The sequence below is a fragment of the Triturus cristatus genome, chromosome 9 (genome assembly GCF_964204655.1).
Source record: "Triturus cristatus chromosome 9, aTriCri1.1, whole genome shotgun sequence".
In the NCBI taxonomy this organism is placed as follows: Eukaryota; Metazoa; Chordata; class Amphibia; order Caudata; family Salamandridae; genus Triturus; species Triturus cristatus.
In genome coordinates, this window is record NC_140592.1 from 487,725,068 (window position 1) to 487,752,936 (window position 27,869).

Below are 27,869 nucleotides of genomic sequence, written 5' to 3' on the forward strand. Positions count from 1 at the left end.
AGAGAGGGGCGAGAGAGAGAATAAAAAAAGTCACAACACATTTCCTTTCACGTAACAGTAACAAGTAATGGATAACTCATTTTCCTAATCAGCATTGAGTAATGAGTTACCTTTATGGCCCTGAAATGCAAGACTTTTTCAAAGATAAGCTACTAACCCTGTGGCAGATCATTAAACGAAAAAAATACACAAAAGATCTAACAAACATCTTAAATGCCAACTAGGTATAGTAGATGATAACACTGGTTTGCGCTTTGGTGCCCCAGCAATGTCCGAACTGCCCTTAGCATCGGATGGCACAGGGGTCCAGATCCTCCTATTTCTTAGTACCGTGCAATGCAGGTACTAAGCTAAAAGCTAATTAAGTGGACTATCAATTAGTGGACTAGACTGTTGCTTTTGGAGCAGGGCTAAGGTTAATTTTCATTTGGTTGGTCCTTGTGTGCAAGTATGTATTATTTAGCATTTATACAATTTGGAATAGATTGTTTTTTGCAGTTTTATAAAGTGCGAACTCAACGAAAGGTATTGGAGCACCTGTTACATTACACAAGGACACTTTTTTTTTTTTAAGCATGACGAGATAAAGAAATTTGGCCAGATTCCTAAGATGTTGAGCCGACGCCGAGACACGAACATGGTTCCCACGATGCAAAGACTGCAGCTGTGGGCGTTACCTCACATGCTGTTTCCTCAGCAGTACACAGACAAGAAGGTATCTGAAGATGATCGGTTTCCCCGCGGCACTCGAACCCTGACTGGATGAACTTTGAATAGATCATGTGGTGAACTTTGTATGGATATGCTGTACAAAAGGAGAGTTTCGGTAACTAGCACAATTGCAGATGCCATGGCTAACATACTCCCAAGGTATTGGGGTAAGGTTGGTAAGGTGCTGTTGAGTGAGCATTGACGCCTAGACAGTTCACTTAGTACACAAGTTGAACTGAATGTGGCCCAAAGTACACACCAGTGGCTGAGACTATATCAAACATTCCAGCCATCACTTTGTTGTATTTCTAAACTGAGACAGTTCAATAAGTTATCATAAGTTACAGCGTGGTTTCAACAAACAGCTGAAAAATGCAGGTCGCTGTTTTTTAAGCTTTCTCTACACATGACAACCACCGGTTACCATAGAGCACTGCTCCGGCTTTTAATTAATCAATTTGCTAAGAAAGGGAAACACTTTCAGCAGTAATGTAGTGAGCTGCGAGAACACAACCGTTTACTTTGGCTTCGCCTCTCTTTATTGTGTTTAGCTACAAATGGGAAAGTTAGTTGCAGGTGGTGTCAGGCTTGTGACCTTGAAGAAACGAAGCCGCAACATCAGCGTGTCGAAATAACTAACCCTTGAGGAAAGTGCATCTGTCAGAACTCGAGTGCACGCTGCTAATGCAGCCTTACGTCTAAAACAAGTCTTGTGAATGGGGCTCTCCTGGTTGATGTATCTGATCTCCATCTCAGATGTATTCTCCACTCACTCGGGCACTCAGCAATCCTCATTTCCCAACCCCTTTTTGACCCCCATCCCAAAAAGAACATGCGGTGCTATAGAAATAAAGGCTGCAGTTCATTCACATTCCCTGACATACAACACACCATAAACGACACAAAGAGTCTTTTTTCATAATCACACCAGCATGATTCTTGATTTTGGCGGAGAAGCCCTTCCTCGGGTTTTTGGCTTAATCTTGCTACCGACTCTGTTAGAAAACGATTGAACCCATGCCGGGCGGCAAGTGCCGTGCATGCCAATAGTCTTCTCCTCTTAATTGTTTACTCCCTCACTGGGGCCCTAGTCGTATGGCCTTCGGAGGCCCACTGGGTCATAAGGCACTCCTTGTTTTACTGTAGTGAGATCACTTGCTCCTGCCAAACTACTTGCCCACACTGCATTTCACGTTCCTCTAAATTCAGGATTATTGGATTTATGCGGCAGGGGAGGTCTAAATTACGTGGCAGGGTTGACTAAAATCATGTGGCAAGAAAATGCAAATTATGTGGCATAATGCGGCATATTTTGCCATAGTATTAATTATTTTGTCATTTTTATACATGCTAACACTGTCTTGACAAATATTTCACCTTATTAGTACCAGTTTAAGAGCCAAGTACAACAATAAGCAGTTGAAAGATGCCCCCTATGCAGAGACATCTGCTGCCACGTTTTTAGTAACTTTTGATCCGTTTGAGCCAGACACAATTTTATTTGTTAAAATATACAGATTATGCAGCGGATGATCGATTACGTGGCCAAAGCGGTAAATCCATAACTATGCAGAAAAAATGCAGCAGCAGCAGGATCGCATAATTCCAGTGGCTCTGCCTATATTACCCTTGCAAATACAACTTCAACCTTCTGCCACTGACATACCAGCAGCCTTTTCCTTAGCTGGAAGGGGCCACCCTTCTCATCACTGCATCTTTGCGGCATCTGTTTTTATCGGCCACTTTCTTTGATCTTCCACATTTTCTGCTTGGGTGACCTCCCCTGGAAGTGGCATACACATGCCTGAATATACATACTGCTCCCGATTTGCATTCGCCTTTTTGAAATGTCCAGCAGAGTGCTGTTGCCCCTTAGTAGCCTCTGCTCCACACACAAGCACTGATGTTCTGCCCTCCTGACTAGCTGTCTTGCCCACCCTTGACGGGTGTAGCAAAAGGACTGCTGTTTTTTCTCCTATTTACACTATCCCTGACTGCCACCATCTTGTGTGTGTAGCCCTCTAAGTCCTCATGATCCCATTCCATGTTAGGCCTCATCTGCATGTTTAGCCTAAATCCCTGGCCGGACTGCAGCCAAGCAACCCTTTGGAACACCCTGTTCGCTTAATATATTCCAGATTCGTAAAGCTACAGCACCACCACCTTTTGTGAGAATTTCTCTATTTATTTGCATGCCATTATCCTGAATACTTTCAACCGGTTCTCTATGCTCCTATCTTTCTTGAACCTATACCTCTCTTTCTTGTCATCTTTTGGTTGTCTTGAAACGAATGAGGCCCATCTTGCTGCACTTCCAGTACTGTAAAGATATAAATCTACTCTTTGCACCACATTCTCTCTTTTATGGATAGTAGCATTATGCTAGCTAACCCAGTCGCCTTTGACACCATCAGTCTCTAGGAGGAGGGCTTAAGTATGATGTAGCCCATTGCCCAGACAATTTTGAGTTTGCGTGCTCTCCTAACCATGCTGCTGTCGGTCTCTCCCAGTGCACACGGGTACATAACCCAGTACCCCTGCAGTCCTTAGAATGACCCCACCTCGGGGAGGGGGGTGGGGCGGTAGGTCAGGCAGGACTGAGCTCTGCTGACCCGAAGTTTTGCCCATAACTCCTGCATGGAATTAACCCTGCTTGCTTCAGGCTACTACTGAACACCGTTGGTAGTAGCATTCCCTGAAGGTATAGACCGCACAACAAAACGAAGAAAAAGGCAATGTAGCAGATAACAAGTACAGGCGTGAGTAAAAAATCCAATTGTAAGTATATCGGGGTGCTAAGATAACATCAAACACCTACTACCAAACGGTGCTATCTGAAAGTTCCAAAGAACATGCACCTTAACATTTATGAAAGCGCTGTTACAGCACAACCTTATTGGTTATAATAGATCCAAGATACATGTATTGGATATTAATATATCATAACCCCAACTGATCAAATCCTAAAGTCCAAAGGTGAGTATAGTATAATCAACTCCCATACAGGTTTTCAGAGGTACTCCACCGTCATCATCCATAGAAAATTCTTTTTATTGAAGTAAACAACGTTCCCAGCAATTATTGAAGCCAACACGTGTTTCGTCTGTACATATCAGTATTCAGACTTTCTCATGGCAAGGTAGTTCTGTAATAAGCCAAAGGTACAAGGCAAAGACGGGTCATCCGTACCAATAATCCTGTGGTATGCACTGTAAGTTCCTAGGACAAGTCGCAAGTCCCAAGTATCGGACAATACTTTAATGAAGACTAGTGGGGACCGGTCGTGATGACGTCCAAAGTAAAATTCACAAGTGATAACCCTTATTCAAGAGTCCATTCCTAAATTGGCAAAGTAACATCAAAGGGCCCGACCTTAATAAGTCAGTACCTAAAAGAACAAAGTAGTCGACACCACGCTGCTCGTGCGTTGCGGTCTGTAAAGCATGTACAGACGAAACACGTGTTGGCTTCAATAAAAATATTTTTCTATGGATGATGTTCGTGGAGTACCTCTGAAAACCTGTATGGGAGTGGATTATACTATACTCGCCATTGGACTTTAGGATTTGATCAGTTGGGGTTATGATATATTAATATCCAATACATGTATTCTGGATTTATTGTAACCAATAAGGGTGTGCTGTAACAGTGCTTTCATAAACACTACTGAACACCACCCTGCAGCGGGTTGGGCCGTGCTAGCAGCACCCCTTGGTATACCTGTGCCATGTGCATGGTGCCTCTGCTCCCTATCTAGTCCAAAAGACTGTTGCGAGTATCCATGGGATCACCTTGAGGGATGGTAGGCCATGTGCAGTGAGACCCTTAGTGGAGTTGTGCCATCTAGGGGAGAAGATGTGGCTTAGTGGCTGCAGCTGTTGACTTTAGATCATGGACACCCACATTTGAATCCTTAATCTTGGTTTCGGTGCTTTGCTCAGCATTGCGAGAAGCACAGTAAATCACTAAATCATCCTCTGCCTTAAACTTGAAATCTGCACATGACGTACACTATCTCGTAGATCGTAGAACCAGGCCTCTACATAATATGCAGCACTCCGTTACTTTCTAGCTAGTTTTACACCATCTAAAAATGAATACATAAATCTATGTCAGGCACCCATGCCCGACAGGCATGACCATTGCATTCCTAGATTGTGTCAGTAAAGCAAGGCCACCTTAAATAGTGCTTGGCCGCCTGCTCCAGCTTGTCCTGTTAGAGATGTGCTTAACTGACCACTGAATTGCCCAAAATTACTGCCTCCTATGCCTTGTTAGGTTCTTGCGCACTGCACTTGCTGCGTCTGCTTGCCAACAGCATTCTGTGTCTGACCTATTACACTGACACCAGAAATGACTTGGTACTGTCCCAGTAACTAGTCCACAAAATAGCCAGTTGGTTGCCGTGCTGGCCCTATATTTGCAGATAAACTGTGTCCCTTGCTTGCATGCAATACGCTGTTGCACACTGCTTTGCCTGCCTGCTGAAGCAGCTGCAACTGTGTCTGCGCTTACTGTTGCCAAACCCCTTGTTCCCGCAGGTCTGCCCCAAGGACCCTTGATTTATCTGTAGCTGTTGCTCCTTGTCCCGTCCTAGGCATCCTAGAAACAGTCAGTGCACAGCACCCCCCAATGCTACAACCAGGAACAACAGATGACGCCCTGCCAGGCGGCACCCACACTCATGAGGCCTGCAGCGGGAAGCGCCTACTCTCACTTAGTGCCATCACGACTGAACCATTTGGTGCTGCCACTCACTGGCACCTCACTCCTGCAAGGGTGGCCCACGCCATCATCATCCATTGTGGTACCTGCAAAGGACATCGTGCAACCCCTGACGCAGCCTCGCCTGCCAATGCTGCATACCAAGTACCACAACACCGGTGCTCCAGCTTTTGTCACAACCACACCTCATCATGGGCATTAACCAACAAGAGGATGTGCACGCTGTGCCAGACACACAAGGACCACTTCTGACTAGCAGTGCCTCTACTTTAACACATCATTCCAGTCCATGCCATCGGGGTGCATCTAAAGGGTTTCCGCCCTTCAGTGAACTCAGCGGCCCTGCGATCGTGGCCCCACACTGGCACGTGTGGTTTGTGCGTCTGAACAACTACTTCAGAGCAACAAAAGAGACCAAACATTCCCTGCTACAAAACAATCTGGGTAGGAAGTCTTTAAGCTGTTTCGCAATCTCCACGACACGGTTGCCAAAAATTATTAAGACAAGGCCATCACTGCTGTCATATATACTTCGATCTCCAGATGAATCCTGATTTTGAGAGGTTCAAGCTCTACCAAGCCCGACAATTCAAAAGGGTATTCGTTGACCTCTTCTATACCCACCAACGTGAACTCGCCAGCACCTGTACTGACGACGATCCACAGAAAGAAGTAAGGGGTCAAATCATCTAAGGTTGCCAGTCCTTTGGTCTGAGGCGCCACATACTCTGCCGGTTTCAACAGGCTACTGGATGAGATCTTGACACTTGCCCATTCCCAGAAACTATCCAACGGCCGGAAGAACCAGATTGAAATGGTATGCCACCCCTAAACCCACATCACAGACTATTAAGACAGTAATGGCTAAGGCAATTTCCAAAGGCCCCCTCACCGAAGCACACTCAAACCTGTCCAAGACAAAAACCTCTACGGCTACTGTGGGTTTCCATGCACCTGCTCCATGAATACCCAGCCAGAGGCAAAACCTGCTGGATATGCCAAAGCTCAACCACATCCTGAAGTCTGACGTAGTGGACACTGGCCACAAGCAGTCCATGGGCGTTGCACACCCAAGCCCTAAGAAGTGGGAGTGATCACACAAAAGCAAACAACGGCCCCAGAAGGAGCTGCCACCACCTCCACTCCCAGCTATCCTGCAACCGAAGATGAAGACGACAAGATATTCCTGATCTCATGGACCCAAGAACCAAGGCAACCATCATGATGAGCCCTTCCCACTTGTCAAATACACATTGGACATATACCGGTAACGCCCTTACTTGACAGGGGCGTCAGTCAATGTCACCAGCCTGGAGCAGTTCCAAGCCCTTGACCCCTGCCCCATTCTACTTCCCACCACACCCAGAATATTTGCCTATGGTAGTTTGTCATCTATCCCGCTAGCTGGAGTATTCACTTAATCCATCTCCCATGGCGCCCATGCCTGCTCGACAAAATTCTTTATCACCTCCTTGGACTCAGAAACTCTCCTCAGTTGTGACACTGCTGAGGGCCTACAGCTCTTCCATTTCACTGCAGCCATTGCGGACCTCTCCAATGATGTCATCCCCCTGCTCCTTGACTTTCGACGCATCTTCAAAGGCCTGGGCTATTTGAAGTGTCCTCCAGTATCTCTCCACATTGACCCCACAGTTCGCCCCATTGTACTAAGGCACAGCAGAGTCCCATTCCACCTCCGCACTGCTGTACAGGCGGAACAGCAAAAACTTGAGGATGCCGAAATCATCAAAAAAGTGTAAGGTCTCACCCCGTAGGTATCTCTCATGGTAGTCATGAACAAGCCTAAACAGTCAAGGAGCATCCGTATTGGCATAGACATGTGTCTTTACAACAGGGCCATATGAAAAGAATGCCACATTTCTCACACAATCTATGACCCGATCGCCAACATCAACAGCTCCAACTGATTCTTGAAACTTGACTTGAACTCGGGGTACCATTAACTCGAACCGCAAGAAGACAGCAAATATATCACAACTTTCTCCACTCACGATGGCCTCCACAGCTAACTGAGGATCAACCTCGATATATCATCAGTGGTGCAAGTTTTCCAGAATGCCATTCAAGAAGTCCTTGCGGGGTTTGAGGGGGGAATCAGTATCAGCGATGACTTCCTTATCCACACCTCTACCCTCGCAAGCCATGTCCCCCACCTGTACACAGAACTTAAGCAAATTGACTCAGCCTCCTCACATTCTATTGTAGAAAATGCCAGTTCTTTTGCCAAGAAATGGAATTCTATGGCTACATATTTTCCAACACTGGCATCAAGAGTGACCTTGCCACATGCATTGATATCAAAGTAGCAGCGACACCATCCACCGCAGTAGAAGTCTGAAGTTTCCTTGGCCATGCAACATACTGTGGGAGATACATACCCTACCTGGCGACCCTGGATGGCCCGTTGAGAAACCTCACCAAAACATTGACTCCCTGGTCATGGGGAAAGGGGAACAGGACACGTTTCAAGCCATCAAGGCTCTTCCCCAAGATACGGTGATGGTCTACTTCGATCAAGCAAAGGAATCAGTAATAGTGGTGGATGGCAGCACCATCAGCCTCAAAGCTGTCTTAATGCAGCATGCTGGTGATGACTGCCGGACACCTGTTGCATTCACCAGCAAAGCCCTTACAGAGAAGTGCTATGCCCACATCGAAAATTGAAGCAGTTTTCATCAAGTGGGACTGCCACCGTTTTCCCCTCTACCTCTACAGCCATAACAGACCACAAACCACTGATATCACTCTTCACGGGTACCTTACACACCTCGCATCAAGAAATGGTCCCTGCGGGTCCAAAAGTGCCAGCTAACAGTAGGTTACAAGCCAGGATGTGACAATCCCCCTGACTACTTTGGCAGGCACCCATGAGAATCAGCTTGCAGTTCCCATGGCTCCCTGTCCGATCGTTGGTTGCCCCAGAATTATCAGTCTGCAAGGCATTGCTAATGCTACCACCTCAAATTGATGCATTCTGAAGACTTGGGAGGTTGTCAAGTCAGGAAAGTGGAAACACCTACTCCGGGACATGGAAGGCACAATGACACCACCCAGAACGACCTGTCCGCACTGTGAAATATCCACAATTAATTCAGTGCCACCGAACCAGGCCTCCTCCTGAGTGGCCACTGAATCGTCATCTCTCATTCGCTGAGGCCAACCATAATGGCCCTTGCACACATGGGATACCAAGGATGCACAAAAACAAAGGCACACCTGTAGCAAAAGGTCTGTTCACAGCTCTGGATGCCAAAGTTAAGGATATGATTGCCATATGTCTTTGGTGCCAAGTGAGCAAGTCTCCGGACCAACCTCCTCCAATCACAACCGCCCTAGCACCGGCCGTTGGTGCAACATAACTAGTAGTTTTTAGGCCTCGCTGAGCCCAGCGCATGTGTTGGCTCGGAGAGACATTTTGTATGTGGGCTTTTCAAAGTGCTGCTGGCTGGCCTAACGCTTGCGTTCACGCGATCGTGCACGCGCGCAGCCGGCCCGCCAGCAGCACTTTGAAAACTCGTGCGTCATCGCGATCACTTTCGCTTTCAGAGCGATCACGATGACGCACGCGCACACACAACTCCCGCTTCTCCCCCTCTCCCACCACATATTGCGTCTCCGGCCGCTCGCGCGCGGCCAACGCTTGTTATTCATTCACTTTGAAACTAGCCCTTCTCTCTTTAGAACAGCTCTGTACAGCACTGCCAACGAAAGAAAAAAACGGTATAATTTTATAAGTATATTTTAATTTCTTCATTTAATGTAATCTTCATGTAATGTCTTCAAGTGAGTGAATTCATCTGCAGAGCGCCACATCATTTTGTCCTCTTATCGCTTCAATAAGGATGTAAGCTCTATAATCGTGCCTCACACATTCTGATTATTGCAGTAGAACTGCCCCGCCAAACTAACTTCCCCCACATCCAACCCCCTCCCCGATTTAGTGTTTACTTAAGTTCGGCAGGTAAGGACAGACTTCTTTCTGCTCGACCTTAACTATAGTGTCTTCCCACTTCTTAATTACATTAGAGACAGTCGGGTAATGCTCTAGCTGGCGATGCATCTGTAGAACTTGCAATAGCCGGTATTAAATAGCTAAGATGGGTGGGGCAGACTCCGCCTTTCATCTTCAGGCGGACTTTTGAGATGGCGATAGCAGCGCCAGTTCTTTAAAATAATTCATCTGGGTGTGCCTCACAAACGGCCCATTTTGTTTTTGCTCAGGTTGGGGAATGGCTTGTTGTTTAATTACACTGTTATCGAACCCAACAGAGGCACCCAAGCTCAGTGTAAAAGCATCATTGTTTTTTGCTTTTGTTTGCATATTTATATAGCGCGAACTCGACCCGAAGGTATTGGAGCGCTTTACACAAGCACAGTTTTTACATTACACGTTCAAGAACGGGGAGATTAAGTGATTTGCTCAGAATCACAGGATGTGGACGCAACCTCGAGCCTCGAATCTGGTTTCCAGCACCAAAGTCGGCAGGCTAGCCGACGGACCACATCCCCTCCCCAGTTATATCCATCACAATTGTTATTGTGATGGATATAATCACAATGTATTCTACATGTCCCACGCCCCCGGGGTCTAACACAACCGGTTATTCAAAAACGCATTCATGTGGTGAGAAACACTGGTGAAGGGCACAAGATTTGTGATTAAATGTATGGAGTTTTCTGTATATAGAAGAAGAAAAACGTTTCCATATGGGAAAAGAACCGCCTAATACTTTCCTTACTCCTCCAAAAAGTTACTACACACGTAACGTTTGTAGTTTCTGTTCTGTCAGCTCCCTCACCACTGATCCCTCCGAAGGTTTAGAGCAAACTTTGCTTATTTTGTGTTGGTGATCTGGTGGTCCCTGCAGGATCTGGCACCATGCCTGATTGAGAGAGTGGGTACTTCACCCTACTAACCTCTTGAAACCTACCGCACAACAATGGGCTGTCTGCAGTGGCCTCTAATCTCTCACGAAAGCAGACTCCTTACAATAAACTGATGCCACATGCTCCCAGCTGCCTGGGTCACTAGTGCCCATGTCAGTGGTGCTCATGATGCCACTCTTTGAATGAAGGAAGTCAGTGTGCCACTTCCGGGGTGTATAAGATGTCATATTACCCTAAGCATTGAGGCCTTTTTAGGTGTGGTCTATTGACAGCTTTTAGCAGTCTGCTGAGGAAGGCCTAGGTTGGATGATACCAATACTTACAGGGCGCATTGGGCCAGCCCGTTGCTTACCATTGGTTGGCTTTCTTGTCAATATAATTTTCTGGCTTCTTATTTAAAGGATTTCTTTCCGCCTCTTGTATTTATATCTCTCCTGAAGCATACCTTCCTTATATTCCTTTTGAATGGTTGGCTTCTATCCCTCCACTGCTCACACTATGGGAACTATTTTTCCTTTTTCTTTAGCACTCCACGGAAGTGCATCTGTTTTCTTGTTCTCTGAGGTGGGCTGCTTCCATCCATGGTCCATCTCCCCAGCTTGTCCTTTGCTTCCACATCCCCATCTTTTTTTGCTTTATAATTTTATTTTTCTCCTTCCTGTCTCATACTTCGCCACAGCTCCCTTGCCAACCATATCCCCATTGACCCCCTACCGTTGACCTCTCCTCACCTGCTTATCATTTTTTTTGCCACTCCTTTTGTAAAGGTTCTTCCCTGCACCTCTAGTTACGGACGTCTTTCAAAGAAGAAAACAAAATATGCGTTTTAAAATTTTTGTGGGAGGGCTCGCCAACTACAATTTGCTACTGGACTGTTCATTTTCCAAAGCACTCTTTCATGCACATTCATGTGATTATTATTTTTTTTTTAATTGGCGGCTCTAAGATTGTTTGCCATCTTGGAACGGTAAATTAAAAAAAAACTGGCTGCTGTATCCAGCTGTAGTTGACGTTTACACATGTATACTTCATCACAATAGGTCGCCATCACATTGTTGCAGTAAGGATATTGTGCTGCATAACTAAATACTTATAAGGTCCCAAAGGCGAGACCTATTGGCAATGCCAATGCCAATGCTTGTTTATTATATAGCGCAAACTTATATCAGGTATCAGGTACCAGAGCGCTTTACATGAGCACCAGTTGCGTTACACAAGGACACATTCATTTTTTGTAAGGACGGGGAAAGTAAGTGATTTGCCCAGAATTACAGGATGTTGAGCGTCATTGTTGAGACTTGAACCCGGTTCCCCAGATTACAGATTGACCGCCCTAGCCGTTAGGCTACATCCTCTCCCCAAGTGTGGACTTTGGTGCTCTGCCTGATAGACATCACATGCTGGTCGTGGTGGATGCTTTCTCCAAGTTTCTGATAGTGGAGGTACTCGAAAACAACACATTTGAACACACCAAGAAAAGCCGCGACAAAATATTTGCACTCTTTGGAATCCCAAAAAATCCTTAAGATGGACAATGCTCCCCCCCCCTTTCAAAGCCAAGACTTCAAGGAATACCTCCAATTCCTTGTTGTCACTCACAAGATCACCACTGGTGACCCCAAGCCAGGGGCGAGGTGGAAAGGCTAATGCGCGCGCTCAACAAAATCATCTGCATAGCATCTGAACAACAAATCGATGTGGAGTACACTATCCCAAAGAAAATTGGCACATACTGGAGCACTCCACATAGCACCACTCAAAGAGCACCAGCAGATGTCCTATTTGGAAGGGATGCATGTTTGAGACAACATCCCACACGCTGACGGGTCGACCGCAGAGCCTCTAATTATGGCAGCCACCGATTGGAGGAGAACACTAACCTGGCCCGCAGAGCCCGAAAATCAAGCATCAACACAGAAGACTACGGTCTGGTGCATCATTGGCACCCCAGAGGGAAGTTCTGACTCCTGTTTGAGACCTGTTCAGCAAAGTCACGATGGTGACAGCCTGGAACTACTCTGATAGGGTCACAAGGAATGTGTCTGCATTTACCAAGTGGCACCAGCAAACTCTCAGAGGGCTTGGAACTCATCCACCAGAGGGAGTGGGAGGAGGATCGAAAGATGGAGCAATAAAGGAGCAAAGTACCACCCTGCCCTTCAATCCCATTAGCGCCACCCAGCCCAGAGGCGGCCAAATAGCCGCAAGCACGCTTAAAGCAATCCAAGGAGACCCGTACCAACTGAGACCCACCATCACAAAACCAAAGAAGTTAGAGGATTATGTTTGCCAATGATTTTTGGGTACTAAAAACCCCAGCATCTGTGGAGCAGTGACTGTTGATAAACACTTAAATACAAAGAGAAGAACAGTGGACCATCTAAGCAACCAATCAGGCACCAATCCAATACAGTCACCAGTACAAATTTATCGGATGAAGACATAGTTTCATGTGTGCACATTCTCCAAAAGTGCTCACTGTCCAGGAGCACTCCCCTGTTACCAGAGGTAACCAAAATGTGTTTGGCGGTAGGAAAACGCCATTTACGATATTGTGCCGGACTAGCGAATAAGAAAGTATTTGACTACATTTTTTATATGACCTAGGGGACAATATCCACATTTGAATTGAATGGTTGTGGCTATCATACCACGTAAGCCATATGCCCGACTATATAGCAATATCAACAAATGAGTCTAATATCACGGAAGGACAACAAACTATTTTTGGATTTGATTAATTGGACTACGCACCGGCACAGATGGATAAGCGCAACACATTTGTTAGTGGAATTTAATGGTCCGAATACCATCCCAGTTGCAATACAAACAAAATTCTAAACATACTTTTGGGACAAGGTTATCACGCCAAACCCGCCGTCTATCTGCCTACATTGCCCTGAAGAAGTCCTGGTTTATGGACGAAACGTGTTGGCTGTTTGCGTTTTAAAGAATGAAATAAAGAAAAACTTGACCAGTGTACAACGACTGCATGGATCCTTAGTGAATTATTATTCAAAGGACTTTTCTAAATATTGCTGCAAAGTGGTGCATCTCTAAGTTTGTTTTCATGTTGATAAACACTTGCTTGCTGTGGGCTGGAGGTGGGTGGGGTGCTGCTCACTCCTTGACTCATACCCAGCCCCTTCTTGCTGGCAGTCCTCTTCTTTCCTGCACTACCAATGTCTTTGATGGCTACTGCTCCTTAGGGTCCCTACTCCTCCTGCTCCTGGCTCAAACTCTGAACCTTGATCGATGCTCCCCTCTTGCACGGCTGCTGTCCTCTACTGCTGCTGGTCTTGTTGGGGCTCCTGTCATTCTGCAATCCTTCGTAAACCATGACCAGTATTCCACAGCAGTGGTTCAACGTCTTCTTCACATTGATTTCAGAAGAGGCTGGGTGCTCCCTTTTTGTAGCTTAGCACCCTGACCGGGTTGGCCAGTTCAAAGAGTTCAGCCTAATCACTGCGTAGCATTTTCTGCACCCCCGGTTCCATATTACATCCGTGGTAGGCCAGTTACCTCCATCTGCCCTGTTGGCACCTCACCTCACCACACCTCACTGCAATCACCCAAAAACTGCATGCAAGCAAGAAACAAACACCCTTAACATGAAACGGGCAGTCGACATGACAATGAAAGTAACTGCACAAGGAACACAGTAGCGGTTATTCTTAAGAAGAGTTGTTTCATTACATATACCTTTACTGTTTACTGATATTGTTTCTGGCCTTGAAGCTTTTCAACATGAACCTGGGGTTCAGAGTGCTTTCTATCGAAGTGGAAGCCAGGCAGGCCCTGTAAGATATTTGTGCCCAAGTGCCGGTATAAGTACTCATATTGCTGCTGTCCATGCTGTATATGTTCTGTGACAATGGAGGAAGCTTGCACACCTCCTGACCATGATCTACCAGTTCAGTGTAAGTGTGCCACACACCTATAATGGTAGAGTCTGTGCATTTTGAGCTGTGTCTTTGCATTTGGATCTGCATTTGATACTTTAAATGACATATGAAATTGACTTGCAGATATGATGACTGTATAGAGCCTATGATGTTTTATGTACCCCTAGCACGTAATTGCAGACTAGTTAGTATATTGGTGGTAACCGAAAAATACTTTTATCTGATTTACAAATCGTTTAATTTTATTTGTCGTGGCCTTATTATATGCTTATTAAACTAAAAACAACTTCAAGTATTAAGGTGTGCTACTTCCTGGAATCCTAAACCTTTGGTAAATCAATATTCTTGTGCAAGGATTTACATGCTTTACTGTTCTTACATCCTTGCCATGATTCTAGTCAGATAGATCAAGGCTGGGGCTCGTAGTTTCTAACAAATCTCTCATGGGTGGATTCACCTTCTTATAAATTACAACTGGGTTTTTGGGAAGTAAGCTACCATTAACCTGCTATTTTTTTAGCACAGTCCAATGTTTCTCTAAGATCTTTAAAAAAAATGAAGCTACGCTAAGAACGATCAGCCTGTCTAGAATCATGGCAAGGTTTTAGTGGTTGTAAGACATATCAAGGTGAATACTGTTTGGATATTAAAGCTGTAAATACCTGCTCACAAATATATAGCAGGAAAATGAACATAGCTTTAAAATGCAAAACTGATCATGCTGTGTATATAATACTGTCCCCTTGTCCTAAACCATATGTAGGGAGTATGACTCTCCCAGTACATAAAAAGGATTTTGCAACATCTCAGAATGATTAAAAAAACAGAAATTACTTACCCTGAGGCAAAATATTTTGAAAGAGTACATTGTCCCAAAATCTCCAAGAGGACAGAAAAGGAGATGACACTGAGAAGATTCGAGTGCAAGTACATTTTGAACCTACTTACTAAAGAACTATTTGATCTTAATTGTGATGAGGAACTGTTCACACATTTGTAAATTTAGGTATCCCCTCTTGTGAACCCGTTTTGCATGTTTTTAATCCAAACTTTTTAAATATTTCAAGGTGATGGCTGACACTTTATCCTAATTGGGTGAATTGATATTCATAGCTGTAACTACAGAAACTGAATTGTGACCCCAGTTTATGTTAAAAAATGAATTCATAAAAATATTTATGATATGACGAATCATGCCCACTTGGGTGGAACCTTTGAAAGTAGACTGTATTATTGGTATAAATCTGAAAAAAGTATGAGGAAATGTGATTATACATGATAAGATTACATCAAATACATTTAACTGTAGTAAGCCCACCGAGGCATGACATTTTTGTTGAGACTGTCTTTGATTCAGTCACAGGTGTGATCAATATCATAGATATTATTGACTCACTGTCATATTGGGAATATATCCAGATTGAGTATGTTATCACACCAAATTATGTGCACTTTAAAAGTACATGAATGCACTATTGTAATTTCTCTTAAAATGCTTAAAACGTGACTGAGGACGCCTCTGCAATGAGATGAGAGCATTATTTTTTCCATGTTCATGAGATGACAAATAATTCAGAACCATTAAATTATTATTTATGAGGAGTAATATGAAGCACGGTTGATTATTTAACTGTGAAACATGAATGTTTTTCTTATATTTAAGAAAAATTGTGTCTGCAGTTTAAGCATTATCTCCGTATCTATGATGGTCATATTATTTTCGGGGTTATTTAAAGGTTGTGTTTTCAATATGGTGGTTCATCGTGAGCATTGTTCAAAAGGTGTGGATGGTTAATGGGTGCACTTTGGAATAAATCAATTTACACTGGCCTTCTACTGAAAGCAAGGATTTGCAAAATATATGTGTGTGTGTGCATGTGTGTGTGTGCGTGTGAGTGTATATAAATGCAAATAAATGATGTTTAGACATGACTCCACTCACAATTATCTCCAGTTTCTCCTCCAGGAAGTGGTTAGTGAGCTGCGTGCTGGAGTACTCCTCTAGCAGCCTGCAAGAAAGAGAAAATGACACCAGTGACTGTGAGTTCCTCAATAAGGTGCATATCTTGAAGGTGGCTTATCTCTTGCGTATAGCATCACAGCTAGACCACTATAATGTTAAAACGCTATTGCGTTGGATGGTAGTCATTGCCAGATCATGGAAAAGTCCACTTGGCGAACTCTGAGGTTGCACTAGCATTAGTACAAAGCTGCATTATTAGCACTGAAAGATGACACTAGCTGGTGAGGTTCAGCTTTTTTCCAGTACCCATTGTTTGGTAATTTTCTAAATCAACATAAAGGAAGGCACAATAAACAATGATCTCAGTTTAATAAATCTTACTCCAAAGGTGGGAGATAAAAACATTCCTTTTCATTTCTCGTTTATCTGGATCACAACAATCAGAAAAGCATCCTTTACTCATAGTTTAACTAAATTGTAGTAACACCACTACCATGCCTCTCTAAGAGCCCATCCAATCTAGGTTTCAAAACCTGGAAGGAGGCTTCAAAGACCAATGCTATTCGACAGTGGTTTCAATGTCAACTTTCAAAATGACCCACCTACACATGTAAACTCGGTAAATAAATCCCCTCCAGGTAAATTTCTATAAGTGCTTCCTGTCCATAAGTTTGAGTCTTTCATCAAAAGTTAGAGCTTACAATCCTTTCAGCAAATCCTTTCAACTAGCCTTTGAACTAACTTGATCAGCACAATGTGGGGCAGATATTAAGACATTTTTCCTGGGCTACTTTTTGCTCCAGTTTATTTGACCATTGTCTAAAAAGGGGTTGAATAATTCAAAAGACACTGTATATTAAATTACATGCCTATATCAAATATTGTGATATAAGTTAATCATTTACTCTAAAAACTTTAAACACCTACAAAGTGACTGCTTTCAGGGCAGGGGTGAAATGTTGCATGAGATCAGTGCTTCTTTTTTTTTTAAACAATAAATAAATACACAGGCCAAAGATTTTCTCAGGAGCCACTCCCAGTCCTGCAAGCCTCTTTTTTCACCATTCTCACTTCCTGTCTCTCTATCTCTATCTCTTTTGCAAGTTCCTATTCATCCCTACTTGCTCCTTTTTAGGCCTCGGTTGGAGAGCAGCAGCGCGTATGCACTGCTCTTGGCATCCGAGAGCTTCTTGGAATCAATACAGATTCCGAAGCCCTCGGAGGCGGAATTGAAGCCCCGCCCATCTTTTCAATTGGCTAGCATCAGCTTCCATGCAAAACGCTGGCTTTTGATTGTAAAGGAGGCTTCTTAGTCCCTCCTTGTTGCTGCCTTGTCTCCTTTTGGGCACGCTCACCGGGATTTGATCTTTTACCGGCGGCGTGACACTCTCCCCTTCATTACTCCCTACGCACTTTTTTCTTAGCCTTCGGCTGTGGCAAAGTCAGCCGCGTGTTTACTTTCATATCGCGCTTTAACTTACAGTGAAAGCGCGATGCAAAAATAAACACGCGGCTGCCTTTGTGGTACCGCACTTGTTAGAAAAGAGTTCACTGTTGCACGAGGATATCGCCTTGGTCCCCTTGAGACATGCTTCGCCTTCGTTCACAATACACATTACCCAAGTATACGTAGAGAGAACCAAAAAGCTGTTTGAAGGGCTGAAACATTCCACTGTTGTCTTGGCTAAGCCATGTCCCACGCTCGCCTGGGCGCTGCTGATAATGCTTCGACTGTGGGTTGTCTCAAACGAGCCACTTCAGGCTGAAACCAAGGCAGCGGCGGTGGCAGGCTCCGTGCTGTAGCACTCCTGGTGCCTGGGGTGGCGCAGCGCGCATGTCCCCCTTCCTTCCCTGCTGCTGTTCTGCTCCCTCGCCTTCCTCCCAGCGCTGCAAGAGCTGCTCGCCGGATTTCTCTCTTCGCTCCAGTGCTGTTTCCTGCTCCCAGAACTCAAATTTCCAAGCCCTTCTTGAGCCACTTGGCGAAGTCCCCCTGTAAAGCTGCCTATGATTGGTATGAGCTGCAGGCACTGCATGCCTCCTCATGATTAGCCGGGCTCAGGCATGTCTGTCTCCACAGCCTGCTCGGATGTTTGTAAATTAAGGTGGACCAGCTCTCTAATTAGCCAGGTGTAGCGTGCTTGTTTCTCATTCCCTTCACCCCTGTTTCGTTTCCTTTTTTCCACCAAAGTGAAGTGGTTTATTGTCAACACTGCAGTTTCAGGGTCTGCCCTGGACAAGACCTCACTTCTATTTTGTCTGTACTGTGACAGGCGCTGCTGTCCCACGGGAGCCTGAAGCAGGCGTTTCCAACATCAGTGCAAATGCTTGTTTTTTATAGCTACTTGCTACATTTGAACTGCAATCCTTTCCCAGCAAGAATTCATCAGGAAGTGTGGCTTGAGAGCAGAAAGGCGGGCCGTGTCTGGGGGAAGGCGGGGGCGGTTGAAAGAGCTGGCCCGGGATCTGGTAAAGCCGCGTCTGTTGGGTGGGGCACCGTTTGTTGGTGGATGGAATTACTGTAAGAAGGCCCCGGGATATCCTTTTCTGCCCGTGAATCAGCCACCCGAGGGGCGTGAAGTGGACTTGAGGTTAAGTGACACCAGCTATCTGATCCTGGTGTACGTGGAGACAATGCAGGGTTGGGGTAGGGCACAGCCCTCCCTGCTGCAGACAGCCTAAGACTAGGCAGGAGGGTGTGATGACACAGGAGCCACTCCTCGGAGTAGCCTCAGCGAAACATCTTCACTGTCAACGCACCTCAGCCGTGCCTTGCCCCCCCCCCCCCCCCCGCCACTCCAGTAGAGGGAACCACACACCTCTGTACCGTGAGTGCAGTTATCCACACACAGCTCTGCCAGAGCATCTCTAGCCTGCCTTGCACCCCTTGCTGCTCCTGCATAGGGTTCCATGGCCTAGGGTGACACGAATTTCAAAGCCAAAAACCGGGACCTTTTACAACAAGCAGTGGCATAGCCAATTGGTCTCGCCTTTGGGACCTTATAAGTGTTTAGCCATGCAACAGTTGATGTTGCACCAAGGACATTGTGCTGCATAATTAAACACTTATAAGGCCCCAAAGGCGACACCTATTGGCAATGCCAATGCTGGCTATTGTTAAGAGCCGCATGCACTCAGACTTACGTCCCACTTCTCTTTGATCAGGAGGTACCTTCCTCTGTGGTCAAACTTTGTATAGACATTTTCTCTTATCCTTCGTACTGCTCTGGTATTCAGGATTTTAATCTTAATATGCTGCTTTCAATTAGAAATATGCTGGGTTTTTTATTAGACATTGCACCTTTAATTGTATTCTGGTATACCATGTTGAGTTTTTTATGAACACCATTCTGGGACAATAAGGACAACTGTTTCAAGTAGTTTCATGCTGCAGTTTTGCCAAGTGAAAATACCGTTCTTCCAAATCGGTCAGCATGTTAATTTCCACCCAACCAGGTTGCCACTCGTGTGTATTTTCAGTAGCTTACCCTCTCTGTTCAACCACGCTTCCTGGCACATGCACTGCAAGTGTAAAGCAACGGATTATGAAGCATTGTGGCAAGGAGTATGGGAGTAACGGAAAACAAAAGGCAGCGCCTCTAGGCACTGCACCGCACCAGCTTAGTGTGGGATCTCGCAGTGGTTTAATCTTTAATAGCCCGGATATAAAAAAGACATGACCCAATAACTAGTCAACTGTGAAATAAACACTGCTTCTTATCCTTACTGCCAAGTTTCGCCATGCCATGTGATCCTGGGTGCATCGAATAATGCACGTATGCAAAAGTTGCTTTACCTACCGAAAAATGACAACATTTACAAACTGCTATAAAGGGCTATAAGTGGAGATGGAGATTTCCACTCAATCGTCTGCAAACTCAGGCAACACTCGTGCTCTACTATGCCAGTGTACGTCACAAATACGTAAACGTGACCCTGCCCATTTTACACTTTTCGCAGCACGTGGCTGAACCTCCAGTGATCACACCTCTATAAACTGTCCAAATACAGCACACACACACACACACCTCTCTCTGGTGGCACTCGTCATTTACCTCACTTCAGTAATAACTCTCTTTTTCTCAACACTACACAGCCAAGGAAATACACTATATAGACTAGTTTCCTTTAAAAAAGGCTGTGCTCTGCCCATTATTCACATTAATTTGTACTACCTCGATGCTGCAAAAGCCATGGAATGCGCTTGCTCAAGTGTTTTGCAAAACGCTGCACTGGCTGCTTCTGTGTGCTATAGATGTTCTGGCAATACTTGGAAGTCTGGCTGCATCACACCACTTAAAACAAGCATTAAAAATACAATAGGTCTCGCCTTTCATTAAGTTAAAGCCATTTGCTTTGCTATACAATACCATTATCAAAGCAAATTGCTTTAACTTAATCAAAGGCGAGACCTATTGCAGTTTCAATGCTTTTTATCACTGTTTTCCTATCTTTATCTTACACGTTTTTCTCCCTGTTCTCACTCTTGAGGAAAAATAAGGATTAGTTACTTACCTGTAATCCTAGTTCTCTTCCAGGGGTATCCTCATCAAATTCATAAGCATTAGAATATTCCCGCCCATGCGCGGGACCCCGGAAACACTATATTATATGTGCCCCACATATGTATATCCATATATATATATACATATATATATATATATATAAAAATAAGCAATTGCAGCCTAATAAACACCAGAGCTGAATCATGTTGTAAGGAATTTCCACCATACATGAAAAACATGCATTAGAAACAGGAGAAACAACAACAAAATGGGTTTAGAAACTGTTTTAATGCTCAGCAAACAGTAGAAATTCTCATAAATCACTGAAAGCATAGGAAGCTCCCAGGCTGCATTGCAAATACCCAGTCTAAAAAGACTGAAAAGCTAACCTGTAGCTGCATAGCAATAAACTGACACCGTGCCTTTAAGGCACTCCTGACCCCCAGCTTCCCATCATGCCTCAGGGGTGACAGTTAGGTCAGTTGTTCTTTGCGGAGACTGAAAAAGCCATGGTACAAAGAGTTAACAATATCTTCAAAATATAACAATCCTTTGCCCGGGGAGGCGGGAGGATTGCTTATGACTTTGATGAGGATACCCCTGGAAGAGAACTAGGATTACAGGTAAGTAACTAATCCTTCTCTTCCAGGGAATCCTCATCAATAGTCATAAGCATTAGAATAGAATAGCTAGCCTCACCTCATCTCCCTGCGGGCAAAGGAGAACACAGAAATGTGATCAGTAAGCTTGGAAAACCAAGCTCGGATAGAGCAAAAAAAGAAAAACTATCCAAACAGATTCCTCAAGGAAGCTTGGCCTACTTGAGCATCAGTCCTGGAATCAGATTCTAGACAGTAGTGCCTCATAAAGGTATGAACCGATTTCCAGGTTGCAGCCTTGCAAATCTCTGACAATGGGACGTCATGTAAGAAAGCAACTGTGGCCGCTTTCCCCCTAGTGGAATGCGCCTTAGGAGGCAACGGTAAGGGTCTTTTCGCCAGCTGGTAAGCTAAGGTAATGCAGGATACAATCCATCTCGAAATGGATCTCTTAGCGGCTGGGAAGCCTGTTCTCATGGCGCCATAATTGACAAATAACTGATCTGTCTTCCTTATGCCCTTGGTACTTTCTAAGTAGAACTTAAGCACCATCTTGAGGTCTAAGGAATGAAGCGACCGCTCAGCCGGGGTCGCTGGATTTGGGAAAAAAAAATGGAAGGGAAATGGACTGATTGATATGAAAATCAGACACCACCTTAAGGAGAAAAGATGGATGCGCCCTTAAAACTACTCTGTTATGGTGGAAAACAGTGTAAGGCTCATTGGTACACAGCGCTTGGATCTCGCTTACTCTGCGCGCTGATGTAATGGCTATCAGAAAAGCGGCCTTCCAAGACAAATGCTGCAAGGAAGCTCTGTGGATTGGCTCAAAAGGTGGGCCCATCAATTTAGATAACACCAGGTTCAACTCCCACGGAGGAGAAGGGTTTCGAACAGGGGGATACACTTTCTTCAACCCCTGTAAGAAGTCCTTGACCACCTGCATTTGGAAAAAGGAGGGCTGATTAGGTGATCTCCTGTACGCCGTAATGGCAGATAAATGCACCCTGATAGAACCATACTTTAAACCCGATTTTGCTAAGTACAGAAGTTAAGGGAGAATGACATCCTCCTGCCCCTTCGTAGGATCAAGGTGATGTTCTCTACACCAAAGAAAAAACTCTTCCACTTAAACGCATATGACGCTCTTGTGGAGGGTCTTTTCGCTTCTTTCAAAATATGCATGCAATTAGGAGGCAGTTTCAAATGTCCGTATTGCAGGACCTCAGGAGCCATGCTGTCAAGTTCAGTGAGGGAAGGTTGGGATGAAGAATCCTCCCGCCCATCTTGGTCAGCAGGTCCGGCCTGCAAGGTAGTCTCCTGTCTGGAAGTACCGACAGATGAAGAAGGTCCGGGTACCACCACTGCCGTGGCCAGTCTGGAGCTATCAGAATCATCGTCATGCTGGATCTGAGTAGCTTGGACACCACCTTCGGGATCAGGGGCAGAGGAGGAAAGGCGTAGGCAACTGTCCCTGACCAGTCCATCAAAAGCGCATTCCCCCTTGTCCCTATTGGAATCTGGACGCAAAGGCGTGGCATTTTGTGTTTTCGACGTCTGCAAATAGACCTATTTCCGGACGACCCCAATGATGGAAAAGGTCCGCCACTACCTCGTCGTGTAGCACCCAATCTGGCTGATCTTCGCAGTGCCTGCTGAGTGCGTCTGCCTTGACATTTAGCTCTCCTGGAAGGTGTACTGCCACCACCGAGAGGTTCCGGGCGAGAAGTCAGTGCCAGATCGCCTGTGACTCCAGGGAAAGAGGACGCGACCGAGTTCCACCCTGTTTGTTTAGGTAGAACATGGTCGTCGTGTTGTCGGTCTGGACCAGGACTGAATCGGACTCGATTGCCGGTAGGAAAGCTTTCAGAGCAAGGTGGACTGCTCGTAGCTCCAGCATGTTGATGTGGTAGGTCTGTTCCTTCGCCGACCACCGTCCTTGCATCTGAAGGCACTCCATATGTGCCCCCAGCCTTGCAGAGACGCGTCTGTCACCACCGATTGCACTGAAAGTGGCTGGTGAAAAGGGACTCCCACCATCAGATTCCGCTGCTGAGTCCACCATGTGAGGGAGGATCTCGCCGCCTGGGAGAGACATATCTGATCTTCCCAGCGACCTGTTGACTGATCCCACTGGTCCTCCAGAGTCTGCCGCAAAGGCCACATCCTCAGCCTGGTGTTGGGAATGAGAAAGATGCAGGACGCCATGGATCCTAGCAGGGATGCCACCTGCCGGACTGTCGGATTCTGCACCTGGAGCAGAAGCCTGCACTTCTGTCTCATCGAAGACAGTCTCTCCTCCGAAGGATACGCTCTTCCAACGCTTGTGTCTAGAACGTAGCCGAGGTAGTGGATGGTCTGGGTCGGCTGCTGCACTGACTTCTCCATGTTGACATGAAGGCTGAGATTGTGCAACTGTTGTTGACAGATCTGGAAGTCGTGCCTCACCTGCAGCTGGGATGGACCTTTCAGCAGCCAGTCGTCTAAGTATGGATAGACGAAGAGACCTTTTCTGTGAAGAAAAGCTGCCACCACTGCCATGCATTTGGTGAAGACTCGCGGAGCCGACTTGAGTCCAAAGGGCAGGACCTTGTATTGATAATGTTTGTGGCCGACCACAAACCGTAGGTACTTGCGATGACGTTTTGCAATGGAAATGTGGAAGTACGTATCTTGGAGGTCCACCGAACACATCCAATCCCCTACTTGCAGATGTGGACATATTTGGTGAAGGGCCAACATGCAAAACTTCACCTTCACTATGACCTTGTTCAGAAGTCGAAGGTCCAGGATCGGTCGAAACTTGTGCTCCTGATCTTTTTTGGGGACAAGAAAGTACCTGGAGTAAACTCCTTTTCCTCTTTGAGAGGGCGGAACCTCTTCTATTGCCTGCTTTTGAAGAAGAGCCCTCACCTCCTTTCGAAGCAGCTTTAACTGGTGAGGACGAGACTTTTTCGGTGGTATGTCCTTTGGAAGCGCACGGAAACGTAGTGCGTATCCATTGTGCAGTATATTCAGCACCCAGCGATCTTTTGTGATGCTGTCCCACTCTGCCAGATGTTGTGAAGCACTTCCTCCAACTGGAGTGGGCAACGGTGGCAGAGGAAGCCACTGCTCATGACTTCCCTCCCGCTCTCGCCGTGGTAGAGGACTGCTGCTGGTGACCCCCTCTATCTCTGTTGGACTGTCCTCCCCAAAACTGGGACTTCCCCTGGTTCTTGTTCTGGGACCACTGAGGGGTTTGAACCCTCTGTTGAGGCCCCTTGCGCTGGTTGGATCTGTAGCGGCGTTTAAATTCCTTCTTTTTCTCCAACCCAACCGCCTTGAGGGTGTCCAACTCGGTCTTCATTCTATTCATCTCTTCATCTGCGTGTGTGCCGAAGAGAGAAGAGCCAGAGAATGGGAGGTTCAAGATCCTCTGCTGCGCATCTGGTTTTAGTTCTGTCAATCTTAACCAGGACGATCTCCTGGCACATATTCCATGCGCGTAAGAGTGCGCTGATTGCACCGCACCATCTGCCGCTGTGCTAATCATTTGATTTGCCACCAAAGATCCCTCAGTGACTATCTCGTCAAAATCCTTTTAGACTTCCTTTGGGAGCTTGGTTTTGAACCGCTCCAAAGAGTCCCAGAGAGCTCTGTCATAACGGGCTAGCAACGCAGCCACGCTGGAGACCTTAAGGGATGCAGCCGCAGAAGTGCAGGCTCTGCGACCCCACGAGTCCTGAGACCTGCTCTCTTTATCCGGTGGAACAGAAGAAGTGGCCATTACAGCATGCGTCTTCTTTGCTGCCGCCACGATGACTGAGTCTGCAGGAGGGTACGTCTTGATGAAGACCGGATCCGAAGTAGCCGGCTTATATTTCTTTAGGATGCGAGCCGGCACCGCTTTGATGGTTGCTGGAGTTAAAAAAGTGTCCATGACCGGGTCAAGGATCCCAGGAACCAATGGAAGCAATGGCCGGGATGCAGTCTTCTGATGAAGAGTCTTGAAAATCACTGTTGTCGTTACTTGTGGGACAGACATCTCAATTTTGAGCTTCTGAGCACCCCTCTGCAGAACCTCATGGTATGTATTAATGTCATCTATGGGAGAGACCCTAGGAACCGGGCTGTCCAATAGTGTGGGGGAATAATCCCTCTTGGAGGACTGGGTAGAGGAAGTCGAGGAAGTAGATGGTGTTCTTCTACTTCGCCGATGAGCACGGTGCCTCCTTTCTCGTGATCTGACTGCGCGTTCTTCTCGCCTGGGGAAACGCGATCTATAGTGCCGTCTCTCAGGGGACCTCTCGTGCCTATGCCTGGGAGAACTCACTCTGTCCACTTCATCCACCAATCTCTGAAGAGGAGATCTATGAACCAGACCGGCATACTCCTGCATTCGCCTTGTCGCCCCTGAGTCATGCCAGTGACGTAAGGGCAGCTGCCATCTTGGGGACACCCGAACAGCAGAAGGGGCCTCCTTTTGTCTTGAAAGAGACTTGCGGACATGGCTAGCAGCTTCCGGAGTGGCTGACCTTGAAGAAGCCCTCCTGGAAGAGTGAGAGGGCGAATGGCACGAGTCTGACTCCGTCACCAGGACCACCGATCCATCCCCAGACCTCACCGAGGCCTGTCTCGACATCGAGCGTGCTCTTGACGTCGAACCTACACGCATTCCAGAAGCCGATCTTGGCTCCTGACTTCTCTCTAGTTGGACCTCCCGTCTGCTCGACGTCGAACGCCGTCTCGACGGCGACCGGTGCCGATGAGAAGCAGGTGAAGAATGCTGTGTCGACATCGAACGGCGATGTGAAGCCGACGACGGAGGGACTCTCTCTCTCGACGCCGAGTGTCGTCTATACGACAGCGGAGCTGTGTCCAATCTCAACGTCAAAGGTCTGCGAGACGACGGCGGAGGGGTATTTTTCGCCCTCAATGCCGAACGCCGTCGAGACGACGACAGAGACCTCATCCTCGACGCCGATCGTTGCCGAGTTGACGACGGTGGAGGGTCTCTGCTCCTCGACGCCGATCGTCGGAGGGTTGACGACGGCGGAGGATCCTGAATCTTCGACGTCGACGACGTACTTTTTCTCGACGGCGAGCCCGCTGTCGAAGGTCTTGGACCGAGCCCGACGCTGAAGCAGAAGGACGTGAGGACTTGGTTCTAGAAGGCGTTCTAGACCTCTTGGAGCCCTCCCTTACCAGAGACCTTCCTCTAGATGATTTCTCTGCCAGGCCATACAGGCGAATTCTTTCCATGTCCTTTAAGGGTCTTCTGGACAGGTTCTGGCAGTGAGGGCAGGTCTTAGGATCATGATCCTCAGGTAGACAAAGAATACAGACCTCATGAGAGTCTGTTTTGGCCTTCTTTTTACCACAAGAAGGGCAAGCGTCAAAAAGAGATGGCATTTTAAGTTCTTAAAAAATGCCCAAACCTGTCAGAAAAAGACAGCTTCTTACTTCAAAAGATGAAAAACGTCGAAGCAAGGAATAAAAGTTGTGAAAAGTGAAAAGATTTTCTGACAAAAAGCAGAAAAGAGTGGAGCTGTGTTGCCAGGATCCTTCCTGAAGGAGCCGGAATGAACAACTGACCTAACTGTGACCCCTGAGGCATGAGACACGAATTGCTGAATCAACAGAAAAGCAGAACTGGGAGCTGAAGGGACAAGTGAAAGACGCCAGACAGGATAATGATGAAAGAGAGGTGTGAAGATCAGGGATCAATGGCACACGACCGGAGGATGGAATGAAGGCTGGAGCGCTGCAAGGAGAGTATCATCAGCCCTCCCCTCCAAGGGACTGAGGCCGGAGCCGGGGAAGGCATCAGCACAGACTAGAGTGAGCAGAGAAGAGTAAGTGGCAAGGAGAAGCACTGGACCCTGGAAGGGATGTGTGCAGACTGGCTCCGAATGACACACCCATGGCAGAAAGCGTACAGGAACAGAGTGCAGGAGATCCAAAGGAGCCCCACAGATGAGTGAGAGGTGCGGTCAGAGGAATACCACCATTACCCACCTACCCTTACCCACTAAGACAAGACTAAGGCCTGCCACAAAACGTGAGAGCAATGATGGCAAGCTCCTCGATAATGGGAACCCAGAACATCGGAGGGGGAGAGAAACAGAAGGGCAGCACAGAAAGGTGGAACCTCCAGACGGGGAGAAACCCCAGAAAACTGTGAACTCCCGACAATCCTGCAAAACAACAATTGATAAGGCAAGAAATCCATTCACATGGATAGTTACATTTGGGAGAGTTCTGGTGACCACATGCTTAGGAAAGCAGACAGCTCCTGCCGGTTCCTAAACATAGCGAGCATTTCAAAACCTATGATGCAGGCGCCGGCACCGGCACCTTCAGGCATGGCCTAAAGCACTAGAAAACCTGTAAAGGGCCGCATCATTAAAATAGGGTGGCCACCCATCACCAAGGCACATCAGAACATCCTCTGCACAAATCGAGAGCACCACTGGAAGGACAGAAGGACAAGTAATTATGTCACACTGCATTTAATGGCGCAGGCCCTTTGCGAGAGACCAAAAGGATAGGAGACATTGCAAATACATGGTAA

The 27,869-nt window shown here is 46.4% G+C and overlaps 1 protein-coding gene across 1 annotated transcript in view; it reads right to left on the reverse strand.

The window, feature by feature from the left end:
* The window catches only part of LOC146798184 (uncharacterized), a 116,768-nt gene that overhangs the window by 10,686 nt on the left and 78,213 nt on the right, over nt 1–27,869 (reverse strand). Inside the window, exon 4 of the mRNA XM_085625456.1 lies at nt 16,192–16,258. Within this exon, the coding sequence (XP_085481582.1) occupies nt 16,192–16,258 (67 nt within the window). The remainder of the gene's footprint in view (nt 1–16,191; nt 16,259–27,869) is intronic.